The sequence below is a fragment of the Syngnathus acus genome, chromosome 2, assembly GCF_901709675.1.
Source record: "Syngnathus acus chromosome 2, fSynAcu1.2, whole genome shotgun sequence".
NCBI classification, from domain to species: domain Eukaryota; kingdom Metazoa; phylum Chordata; class Actinopteri; order Syngnathiformes; family Syngnathidae; genus Syngnathus; species Syngnathus acus.
The window spans coordinates 1,204,854-1,217,052 of record NC_051088.1 but is presented as its reverse complement, the minus strand read 5'-3'; the positions used below and the strand labels follow the sequence as shown (position 1 = coordinate 1,217,052).

Genomic DNA, 12,199 nt, shown 5'->3' with positions numbered 1-12,199 from the left:
GTAAATGCCGAAGCCGCGTTTTGTTTGTCCATCTCTCATACCTGTCATCTCCTTCCAGAGTCCCACAGGCCCAAATGGCCCAATAGCACTCTTTCTTCAGATGGATGGTATCCCTTACCACTGGTGTCCACAACAGGCACCGAACTTATGACCATAGCTCCACTCAGCCGCCTCGACAATGAAGACACGAAACGTGGTCCATTCAGACTCTCTGTCCCCTGCCTCCCCTGGAAGGTGGGCAAAGTTCCGCTGGAGGTGGGAATAGAAACGGAGCTCCATGGTGTACCAGGGGGCAGAGTTGGTGAATGTGACAGAGGAAGTTTTCCAGGGGGCTAGGAAGTCAAGGGAGTCAGACAGGATGTTGTTGAGCATGATGGCGAGGTCATCAGGGGAAGAGGGGGTGGGGTCAGATAGAAGAGCACTTAGACTTAGACTTAGACAAACTTTATTGTCATTTTGTCAACACTGGGTGTACACAAAACGAAATTACGTTGCATACGGCTTTCAACAATGTAGTGATATTGCGGCTGGTTAAAAAGTGACATTCTATATAAAAATATGAAATAAGTATAAAGTACAAAGTGCAGCAGTGATAAAGTATGTAAACAGTGCAGGAGACAAAAAACAGTATTTACAAGTGTGCAGAGGAATGCTAAGTTGCTAAGTTTGAATGTTCAACAGTCTGACGACAGCAGGGAAAAACCTATTGCAGAACCTGGTGGACCTGCAGCGGATGCTGCGAAACCTCTTCCCAGAGGGCAGCAGGGAGAACAGTCCATGGTGGGGGTGTGATGGGTCACTGATAATATTACGGGCTCGGGACACGCAGCGCTGGGATGACAAGTCCTGAATGGAGGGAAGAGGAGCCCCGATGATCCTCTCTGCTGTCCTCACCACTCTCCTCAGGTTCTTCCAATCGGAGGCGCTGCAACCTCCACACCACACCGAGAGACAGCTTGTCAGAATGCTCTCTATGGTGCTTCGGTAGAACGTCCTCATGATGGGTGGGGGCAGGTGGGCTCTCCTCATCCTCCGCAGGAAGTACAAGCGCTTCTGTGCCCTCTTGACCAGTGTTGTGGTGTTCACAGTCCAGGTGAGGTCGTCTGTGATGTGGACCCCCAGGAATTTAGTGCTGCTGACCACCTCCACAGCTGAGCTGTTGATGATCAGTGGAGCGTGGTGAGGCTGGTTCTTCCTGAAGTCGACGATGATCTCCTTCGTCTTCTCCACATTCAGGATCAGGCTATTGTCTCTGCACCAGCCCACCAACTGCTCCACCTCCTCTCTGTAGTCCAGGTAGTTGTTGTCACTGATGAGGCCCACCACCGTTGTGTCGTCTGCAAACTTCACGATGTGATTGGTGGTGAACCTGGGGGCGCAGTCGTGTGTCATCAGGGTGAACAGCAGGGGGCTCAGGACGCAGCCCTGAGGGGAGCCTGTGCTGAGGGTGATGACATCTGAGGTGTTCTGTCCGACCCGGACTGACTGAGGTCTGTTGGTGAGGAAGTCTAGCAGCCAGTTTCGAAGGGGGGTGCTGAAGCCCAGGTGTTCCAGTTTTTCCACCAGATGCTGTGGAATGATGGTGTTAAACGCTGAGCTGAAGTCCAGGAACAGCAACCGCACGTGGGTGTTCCTCTCCTCCAGGTGAGCCAGGCTCAGGTGAAGAACGGAGGAGATGGCATCCTCAGTAGAGCGGTTCTGCCGGTAGGCAAACTGGAACGGGTCGAATGTTGGGGGGAGTCTGGAGACGATGTGTTCTTTGAGCAGCCTTTCGAAGCACTTCATCATGATGGGAGTCAGTGCCACAGGTCTGTAGTCATTCAATGAGGTGATTTGAGGTTTCTTCGGCACCGGAATGATGGAGGCAGCCTTGAAGCATACTGGCACTGTGGCTTGGCCCAGCGAGATGTTAAAAATGTCTGTGATGACACCAGCCAGCTGACCTGCACATTCCTTGAACACCCGCCCAGGTATGTTGTCGGGGCCTGGGGCCTTACGTGGGTTGACTCTTTTCAGAGTCTTCCACACGTCGGCTGAGTCAAGGCAGAGTGCCTCCTCTTCCTGAAGGGGAACAGATTTAACTGCAGGAGTGCTGTTTAGTGCCTCAAACCGCCCAAAGAAGTTATTTAGACCATTTAGGAAGTCAGCATCAACCTCACCCACCGGGGGGGAGGGTAAGTTGTAGTCCGTGATCGCCCGTATGCCTTGCCACATACTCCTGGTGTTATTGGCGTCGTGGAAAAAATCCTGAATTTTTCGACTGTGGCTTCGCTTCGCTAACCTGATGGCACGGTTCAAGTTGGCTCTCGCTGTCCTCAGTGCCTCCTTGTCGCCAGACTTGAAGGCTGAGTTCTGTGCTCGTAGCGTATGACGAACCTCCTCAGTCATCCAGGGTCGTTGGTTGGCTCGGGTGATGATGTTCTTAGTGGTGCTGACGTCCTCGGTGCATTTGTTGATGTAGGCTGACACAGTCATGGCGTACTCATCAATGTCGATCTGATTGTCATATGTTGCTGCTGATTTGAACATGTCCCAGTCAGAGCACTCAAAGCAGTCCTGGAGTGCCTCCATGGCCCCCTCAGACCACACCCTCACCTGCTTCACTGTGGGTTTTGCTCTGATCAGCAGGGGCCTGTATGCAGGGATTAGCATAACAGATAGGTGGTCTGAAGAGCCGAGGTGGGGGCGGGGGGCTGCTCTGAATGCATCCTTTATATTGGTGTAAACCAAGTCCAGAGTGTTCTCTCCCCGAGTTGGAAAATCCACGTGTTGGTAAAAATGAGGGAGAATAGTCTTCATGTTAGCCTGGTTGAAGTCCCCAGCAATGATGAAAACACCCTCTGTGTGCGTGGATTGCAGCTCACCGATTGTCCGATAGAGAACGCTCATGGCCTCTTTAGTATTAGCGCTAGGAGGCACATACACAGCCGTGATGCTAACAGTAAACTCCCTGGGCAGGTAGAAGGGTCTGCAGTTAACAGTCAAAAGCTCGATGTCCGAAGAGCAGAAGCTGGCGACAGATCTAGCATTTTTGCACCAGTTGTTGTTGATGTAGACACACAGCCCACCTCCTCGGGATTTACCGCTTAGTTCGCTGTTTCTGTCGGCGCGGAATGTAGCGAGCCCCTCCAGGCTAACGGCGTTGTCCGGTATTGATGAGTTCAGCCATGTCCCCGTCAGGATGAGAGCGCAGCAGTTTCTAACCTCCCTCTTTGAAGAGAGTTCCAGTTGTAGATGGTCCATTTTATTATCCAGTGAGCGGACGTTGGAGAGGAAGATGGATGGAAGCGGCGGTTTGTAGGGGTTAGCTTTTAGCTTAGCCGTTAGCCCACCTCGACAGCCGCGCTTTCGCCGCCGGTCACACCGCCTACGCTTACTCCTCCTCCGGCGTGTGCTGCCCGGCGAGCCCGCTGCATCGTGAGCTTCTGGGGCTAGTGCCCGAAGCACTCCGAGGCTACGTAAACAGACTAGGGTAGTTGTGGCTACGAGTCCGAAAACACTTGATGACCGTACCTCCAGCAGGCACTGGCGATCATATACTAACCTACTGGATGGATAAACTAAACTTTGTGTTGTTTGTAGTGTCCTAGGCGACATATTTTGTGAAAATGCTCGTCGGTTGTCGAGAGCCGTCCCAGCCGCAGCCGACTGGGGCGCCGCCATCTTAATTCTAGAGAATATGAGCTGGCAGAGTGTGAGTGGGTTTACTGTCTTGACGTTGCGGTCGGAGATGGTGTAATTTGTGGGATTATGAGGCGAGGGTAGAGGGGCGGAGAAAAGGATGCAAAGATGATCAGACAGTGGAAAGGCGAGAGGACGGGGGTTGGATAAGAGTGGGAAGGAGGAGCTGACTATGTCCAGGGTATGGCCTTTGGTGTGGATGGGGAAGTTGATGTGCTGGATAAGATGGAAGCAATGCAGAAGAGAGAGTAAGTCTGACACCAGTGGGGCGGTGGGCTGGTGGATGTGGATGTTGAAGTCACCGGTGAGTAGGAGGCGGAAGGAGACAGCGGATACAATGGTGAGGAGTTCAGAGAGTTCAGAAAGAAAAGACGGGTGTAACTTTGCGGGACGGTAGATGAGAACAGCGGTAGTGGAATTTGGAAGGGATAAGGCGAGATATTCAAAGGATGAAATAGATGGAAGGTTGAGTTTCAGTTCAGTGATGGGTAGGGACTGCTTATGGAGGACAGCAATACCACCCCCTGGCCCAGAGAGGTGGGGTTTGGCGATGTAACTGTAGTTGGAAGGGGAGTGGCTTGGTTGAGAGTGAAGAAATCCAGGGGCTGTTGCCATGTTTCACAGAGAAAACGCAGTCTAGTAGCAATTCAAAAAGGTGATTTGTTGGAGAGCGAGCAACAGTTCAGCAGTGCGAGGGAGATAGATGGAGGAGCAAGGGGGTCAAAAGACAATCTAGAGCAGGGGTGGCCAACCAGTCAGAGACTAAGAGCCACATTATTTTACTGTGTACCGCAAAGAGCCACATCCCCCCCCACCCCACCCCCGAAGCGAAGCGAACACGCAGCGTTTGACGTCCCATTACCACCACCCTCCCCCCGAAGTGAAGCGAACACGCAGCGTTTGACGTCCCATTACCGCCCATGTGTGCCATGGTGGCATACAGCTTCGTCACGGCTGGCAAGTTCGCAGGGAGTGGAGGCTCCCCCCGAGAACACCGGCTGGATGGCCAGGGAGCTGGGTCGAAGCTGTTGGTGTGGAGGGACACAGCGGGCCAGTTCGGGCCACCACAAACACACGAGTGCACTCACCCGAGTCATGAGCAAGCGGCCACAGGCTCAGAGCCGGAAGGCAGGAGGGTCTGGTGGTGGTTTAGTGCGTCGATCCTTCCAACTGATCCTGAGGATTTTTCAGAGGCATCTCTGGTGATATACCTCTAAGGTTTTTAAATGCCTGCTGTATGTGGTCCAGCCCTCTTATCCTTAAAGAAGAGTGTGTAGCACTACAGCTTTGTAGACCAGGATTTTGGTCTTTGCCAGAAGTAGCAGTTCTCAACGACTCTTTTCCTTAGCATTGAAAAAGCTCCAATGGCATTGCTGAGGCGGTGGTGTATCTCATAGAAGGCTGCCCAGATATTGGAAGTGGTCCAAGTTTTCCAATCTTGTGTTGTCAATGAAGATGTTTGGGAGCGGGACAGGAGTACCTTTTGGCTTATGGAGGATTTGAGTATTTTTTACGCTGATTGCTAGACCAATCTTTGTATGCTTTCGCAAAGGCAACCATAGTGCAGTGTAGATTCTCTTCTGGGAGGGCTACAAGGGCGTTGTCATCCGCATACTGCAGCTCCATGATGAATATGGTGGTGGTTCGACCTTAGGCCCTGAATCGGTTGATGTTAAGAAGTTGCTGCTCTGCTCTTGTGGCTTCGAAGAATCCTCTGGTGTCTCCAGAACCAGCAAGCTGCTGGATCTCCAGAGCCTTGTTCATCCACCAATGGTTCTTCAGTTTCCTAACCGTTGATTGGACAGCAGCCTTTGCTTTGACATGGGCTGCTCTTTTAACCTTGCAATTGACATTATTTTGCCAGGTGATAAAAGTTTGCCGCTTGATGTCTACGAGCTGTTGGATTTCAATGTCATTTTCATCACACCAGTCTTGATGTTTCTGCTTTTTACGACGAGGGTGCTTTTGCTGGAGTTCCTGATGGTAAAAGAAAGCCTGTCCCAGTGTTCTTCAGCGTCAGTTGGATATTGCTTGGGCAGGTCCGCATTGAGAGCCGCCTGAAGCTGCTGCTGGTAGGTGGTATAACCTAGCCGCTCGATGTTAAGCTTTGTCTTTTCTGCATCCTTCTTTTCTGCATTAAGTGGATAGACATGATGAAGTGAACAAGGTGGTCAGTCCAGCAATCGTCTGCACTGGTCATTGTGCTGGTGTTAAGCACGTCACGTCGCTGGTGCGGACAATGACATAGTCAATGAGGTGCCAGAGTTTACTGCAAGTATGCATCCATGATGTTTTGAATGTATTTATTTGGGACCGAAAAGTGTGTTAGTGAGGACCAGGTTGTGTTCTGAGCACTTTGTCAGCAGTAATGTGCCATTGGAGTTGATGTTTCCAACCCCTTCTCTATCCATCGTGCCTCTCCATAAATGATGGTTTCGTCCCACTCTGGCATTGAAGTCTCCAAGTAGGATTATCCTGTCCTCCTTGGGGACTTTGGATAGGATGGCATCAAGGTCAGCGAAGAAGTTCTCCATTACGTCATTCTGTGCATCAAGCGTTGGTGCATAAGCACTAATAATGGTGGCCTTTTGACTGCTTGCAAGCATCAGGTCATTCGGCGTTCATTGATACCCACAGGGAGTTCATAGAGGTGGTTGATGAGGCTGTTCTTTATAGCAAAGCCCACACCATGGATACGTGGCTCATTTGCAGGCTTTCCTTTCCAAAAGAAAATGTATCTGCCTCTTTCCTCCTTCAGCTGCCTTTCATCAGCCAGTCGGGTTTCAGAGAGCGCTGCGATGTTAATCTGGAATCTCTTTAGCTCTCTTGAAATAATGGCATTTTGTCTTTCGGGTCACTCATTGGCTTTGTTGTCCATGAGGGTCCTCACATTCCAGGTTCCAAAATAGAAACATTTCCGTTTAAACTATTCAATTTTCAGTTTATATTTCTCACCGCGCCGTGGAAATCTCTCTAGGTGCAGAGGTCCAGACAGGAGTTTCAAGGCAGGCTATTTGTAGGGTACCTTTTCTAACCCCCTCCCCTACTGGAGTGAGCAGAGTGGATCCTGACGAGGGCTGTTTAGTCATGGGTGCAGCTGCCGAAAAGCTCTTTCCGCCTCATTCCAAGAGCTTAGCGACTGAATCTAACACCCACCGCCTGTGTGCCAGGTTGTGGGTAGGAGCTCCCAGACTACACTGTCCTGTTTCCGTCACCACTTCCTGGTCGCCACAGGACTCATGATCTGGGATGTAAAGTAGGATGGGTTCCCTTTCGGGAGGACGCCTGCGCGTGATATCTTTCAACGTGAAGAAACTGATGTGCCTGCAGCCACCACACGGGCCCTTGGCAGAGGGGGCCTGGTTCCAGTGGCCTGGAGGACCACGATGACTGGAGGGCACCCTCTGTTGCAGCCTTCATCCGCCTTCAGTGCCGTTGTGACATTGTCATCATTCGCCACATCCACCCTTGAGGTCTTTTTTTTGGATCTTGCTTTGTCTGGAACCTCCCCCTCGACCTCACCGCCATGGGTGACCCTACCAGGAGCTTAAGCTTCAGACGGCATTGCTCTCAGGTTCAAGGGAACACACAAGGTTCTCCACCACGACAAGGTGGCGAACCAGGGAGAACCCAGGTCCCTGTAATCCTCCTCCCGTCCGTCAGTAATAGAGCCATCAATAATCAACAATTTTCCGCATAAACAACGTTCCATTCACAGTTTTACGATTCAGTGGGTTAGTTTGAAGAGCAAAATGCATCTGCCATCATGGCTGTGTAAACAGTGTATGCGGAAATCAGTCTCGTGACATCCAGCGCTCTGTACTCCCTGTGTAAGTGTTGACAATGAGAGCACCACTGCCATCTATTGTGTAATAGTAGTAGTGCAATGAGACAGTACAAAACAAAAATCGTTCTCTGGGTTCACCCCCCCCCCCCCATTTTAATTATTTTTATTGGTGTCCCCCACAGGCATTATTTGTCTTCTGCTGCTTGTCCACTGGTTGTTACTTCTGCTGCTGCATGTGCTGCTGCTGCAACTGCTGCTGCGGAAAATGCAAACCTCGGCCACCCATGGACCAGGATCCCGATTTCTATGTATCCCCAGAAGATCTGGAGGCCCAAATGACTGCTGATGAGAGAGGTGAAAAATGCTTACAATGCTTGATGAAGAAGACTTTCACTCTGCATCATAACACACAGTGTCTTGTTTTGCGTGCATTGTCTCCTGCAGATGGAAACAATGATCCCATCATGATGCAGCCGTCCTCTGCCACTGAAACCACGCAGCTCACCGCTGAGACCCACCAAAGCTACCGGACTGACACATATTAAGAAACGCACCCGCATACATGCACACACACGGAGGCAAGCACACAGATACACTTCTACCTCCATGGTTTCTCCATGTTCCATAATTGGTTTGTCATTAATTTGTTCCATTTTCAATTGCAAATCAAACAACAAATTAGGATTTTATTTGTTTGAAAGTTGAATGAAAATTCCCATGAGACTCTCTTTGATTTTAATACAGTATTTAATTGGTTGGGTGTATGCAACCCAAAAGTTTGGTAATGTGAGTAAAGATACATAAGCTTGTCAGCAGCTACAATCAGTCCAGATTTTGACAGGTACAGTATTAATCAGCCATTATATCATATGGACATTTACCGTAATTTTCGGACTATAAGTCGCACCGGAGTATAAGTCGCACCAGCCATAAAATGCCCAAAAAAGTGAAAAAAAACATATATATGTATATAAGTCGCTCCTGAGTATAAGTCGCCCCCCCACCCAAACTATGAAAAAAAACGCGACTTATAGTCCGAAAATTACGGTACATATTTTCCAAGGAACCAAAAGGACATTTTTCTGTCTGCATAGCATTGTTTTCAATTTTTCTTGTCCAAGTGAAACACCACATCTGAACCAGTAGAATTGAGAACTTATCACATGTACATCACCGTTATTTTTAGTCTTCTTTACACCATTACACCAACGATACGCCAGGAACTGCAGTTACTGCCGAGAAAGTTTGCGAAGTACGGTGGTAAAACAAATCACTTCATGGATATTTCAATGAATCTTTCAACTGTTGCACAGTAAACCACAAGGAACTGTGTCTTGTGATTATTTATGTCATGTGATGATGATACCTCTCGATAATAAGGTTTGATGACAACCCCATTCACAAAATGATGAAAAAGTGAGAAAGTTCTGGATCAGCACCAGATGTTGTTTCGGTTTGCTGCTGAGGTGAAGAACCTGCTGAGCTGAAAGGCAGAGCTTTCTGTGTACCAATCGATACACATTACTAGCCTGGTATGGTCATGAACTGTGAGACATTAGCCAAAATGGGTTTCCTTTGCAGGGTGTTTGGGCTCTCTTTTAGGCCTGGTACAGACATAAGGATTTTCCAAACATTTGTTTTATCTTTTTATGTGACACCCTCGCATAAAGAGAAAAATGCAGACTTATCAGTTTTGTGTGTGGTCTGCTCCAATAATCTCAACCGCTAACACTAAAATCTACTCTAGAATACAGTCCTTCGAGGGTAAAGTTCTTGCATGATCACTCATGATCTTCCAAACACAGTGTTTGGGATGAGGGGGGGCTTCGCAATATGGAAAATTCTTGGAAAATACTTCCTGCTGCTGTTGGAAGAACCCATTTTTATACAAAAAAAAAATCCAGATTTTTGGTAGGGGCATGCTTTTTTTTTATTTACCATACGTTTTATTTATTGCCACTACTATGTTCGTCAGTCAGGGCGCTTCCTTGAATGCCTACATTACGTTTATGTCACAGTCCATGGAGCCAAATAGCTTGGAGCCAAATAGCTTGAGAATACCGTAAAGCTTGAGAATACCGTAATTTTTGGACTATAAGTCGCATCAGCCATAAAATGCCCAAAAAAGTGAAAAAAAACATATAAGTCGCTCCGGAGTATAAGTCGCATTTTGGGGGGCAATTTATTCGACAAAATCCAACACCAAGAACAGTCATGAACGAGCAACAACAGGCTAAACGATAGGTATGCTAACATGACATAAACACAAACGAAGAGCTGAGAACGGCCCTGACGTAACATTCAGAGTTATTCAAAAAACTATTACATAAATAACACGTTAATAAAACCATCTGTGTCACTCCAATTCATTAAATCCATCGATCGTCCTTTGTCAACAATGCGTGCGCGCCGCTGACGGCGCTTGCACTTCAAAATATTCCACAGGCCCATATAACGATATATAAATTATATATCAAATAACTATTATATAAGCAATAATGCTATCAAACCATCTGTGTCACTCCAAATCGTTAAATCCATCGATCGTCCTTTATCAACAATGCGTGCGCGCAGCTGACGGCGCTTGCACTTCAAAATATTCCACAGGCCCATATAACGATATATAAATTAGATATCAAATAACTATTATATAAGCAATAGTATTATCAAACCATCTGTGCACTCGACATCATTAAATCCATCGATCAAATTCCTCGTCCTTTGTCAACAACGCCGCGCGTGAGCCCTGACGTCAGCCTCGTCGTTATTCCACAGATCTAGTATATAACTAGATTGTAGCGTTAACAAAGTACAAGGAAAGACGTGGGTTTGGTAAACGGCTCTTTATTTAACAAAACAAACTTCCAGGCGTGTGGCGGCGTGGACTTCCAGCCACGGAAGTGGAAGAGAGCTCCATAGAATAGGACCGGGCGTGCGTAAAAGCCATGACCGAGCCCCATCCACCGTCCGCGGACAGCCACCCGGCCGAGCGCCGGCCCTCGACTTCCATCCACGGAGGTGAAAGACAGCTCGGTAGAGTAGTTCCGGGCGTGTGTAAAAGCATTGTCCGAGCCCCATCCACCGTCCCTGGACAGCCACCAGGCCGAGCGCCGGCCCCCGACTTCAATCCACGGAAGTGAAAGAGAGCTCCGTCGAGTAGGACCGGGCGTGGGTAAAAGCCATAATAGTTTTTCAAACCTTCTGTGTCACTCCAAATCCTTAAATAATTCAAACTCTTCGTCCGCCGTGTCACTTAGAAACAAAGCCGCTAATGATGCCGGTAGTACGTGGGGCCCTTCGTCATCTTCGTCATCCCGTGATCAATCTTTGTCCTTTATGTAAACAACCGCCACGGCGCGTCGTGCTGCTGACGTCACTTGAAATTCAAATTACAGTAATCCCTTGCTACATCGCGGTTCGTTTATCGCGGTTTCACTTTTTTTGGGGGGGGGAAAAATTTTGAAAAAAAACATATAAGTCGCTCCTTATTATAAGTCGCCCCCCCACCCAAACTATGAAAGAAAACGCGACTTATAGTCCGAAAATTACGGTAGTTGGCTTTGCCCACACGAAGATTTTTGGTCATAAAATTGACCATATTTAGTCAATATTTAAGATTGTTGACCCCTACCTGTTTTGGACTGTATTATCAGGACAAAACCACGCTCAACACACATCTGACAAAAGGTTCATCTGTAATCTTATTGGACAATCTTAAATTGGTTCTTTGATGGTTTTGGTTGCGACGCCGCTAAATCTGGACAGAAATGTCCCGATGATCTTTGTGTGCCAGGCCTTAGGGATAGATGAAGTTCTCGACCATCTGAGAGGGGATCAGAATAGAGCCGCTTCTAGCGGAAGCATCTGTTTAGGATGCCATCAGCAAACCTCCCTAGAACCAGGACACGCTGGAGAGACTATGACTCCCAGCTGGCTATCTATATACCTTCCCTTTTGACAATCAAAGCATGTTTGTGTGCGAAAGTAGCTCAGAATAATTATTCCCACCTTTATCCAGCAGTGTTTTAAACTGGTGATGATTTAAAACTTGGACAACGATAATTATGAAGAAGACTGCAATTAAAATCTAGGATGGATATTTTGTTTGTTCACAATGAAGCTCTACATATCCTGTTCTTCCACACCATACATGGAGCACCATTGGTACTCACCAAAACGAGTTTATCCATCGGCAAATTGATTTCAATGAAAGACTCGAATGAATCCTCTGCTCTTGTTGTCCTTTTCATTGGCAAAACAGCAAGGCAGTGAATCACCAACAGAATACCTTGCACTCCCACTCAACTGGGTTAGCATCTGTCAACTCATCCATAGCAAGGGAAAAATATGTCCCACTGCATTTGTCATTTACTTGTGTTTTCCTCCACTTGATCTTCCATCATGATGGTACAATAATGAACAGTTCTTGCAGACAAAGTCATGTCTTGTATTTGTTTCATTATCTGATCTTTTTTCCCTGAAAAGTCATCAAAACGGTAATTGGCCTTATTTGCCATGAATGTTTTGGCATGCTCATTTCGCACCTTGTCAGGTCCATACACGACATGAAGTTGCTGCTCGCTCGCTTTCACTCTGCACAGTAGCTCTTGTAACTATTTCATGCTGTCCTATATTGAGTATTTTGATGCAAATCTTGATGCCGCTTTATACTATTTGACAATTTCATAAATGAAATGTCCACCCATCCATCCATTTTCTGTACCGCTTTGT

The 12,199-nt window shown here is 47.8% G+C and overlaps 1 protein-coding gene and 1 long non-coding RNA gene across 2 annotated transcripts in view; one reads left to right on the top strand and one right to left on the bottom strand.

Moving 5' to 3' along the window:
• Positions 1–8,191, top strand: part of LOC119119505 (dnaJ homolog subfamily C member 5-like) — a 39,724-nt gene extending 31,533 nt beyond the window's left edge. Inside the window, exons 4-5 of the mRNA XM_037245946.1 lie at positions 7,651–7,822; positions 7,913–8,191. Coding sequence (XP_037101841.1) covers positions 7,651–7,822; positions 7,913–8,013 — 273 coding nt within the window. The 3' untranslated portion in view covers positions 8,014–8,191. The remainder of the gene's footprint in view (positions 1–7,650; positions 7,823–7,912) is intronic.
• A 1,141-nt stretch (positions 8,192–9,332) lies between these two features.
• Positions 9,333–11,434, bottom strand: LOC119119518. Its single transcript, XR_005097312.1, has 2 exons — positions 11,018–11,434; positions 9,333–9,518 (listed from the first exon to the last, which is right to left on the bottom strand). It is a non-coding gene; the product is annotated as an uncharacterized LOC119119518 (long non-coding RNA).
• Positions 11,435–12,199: the final 765 nt, after the last annotated feature.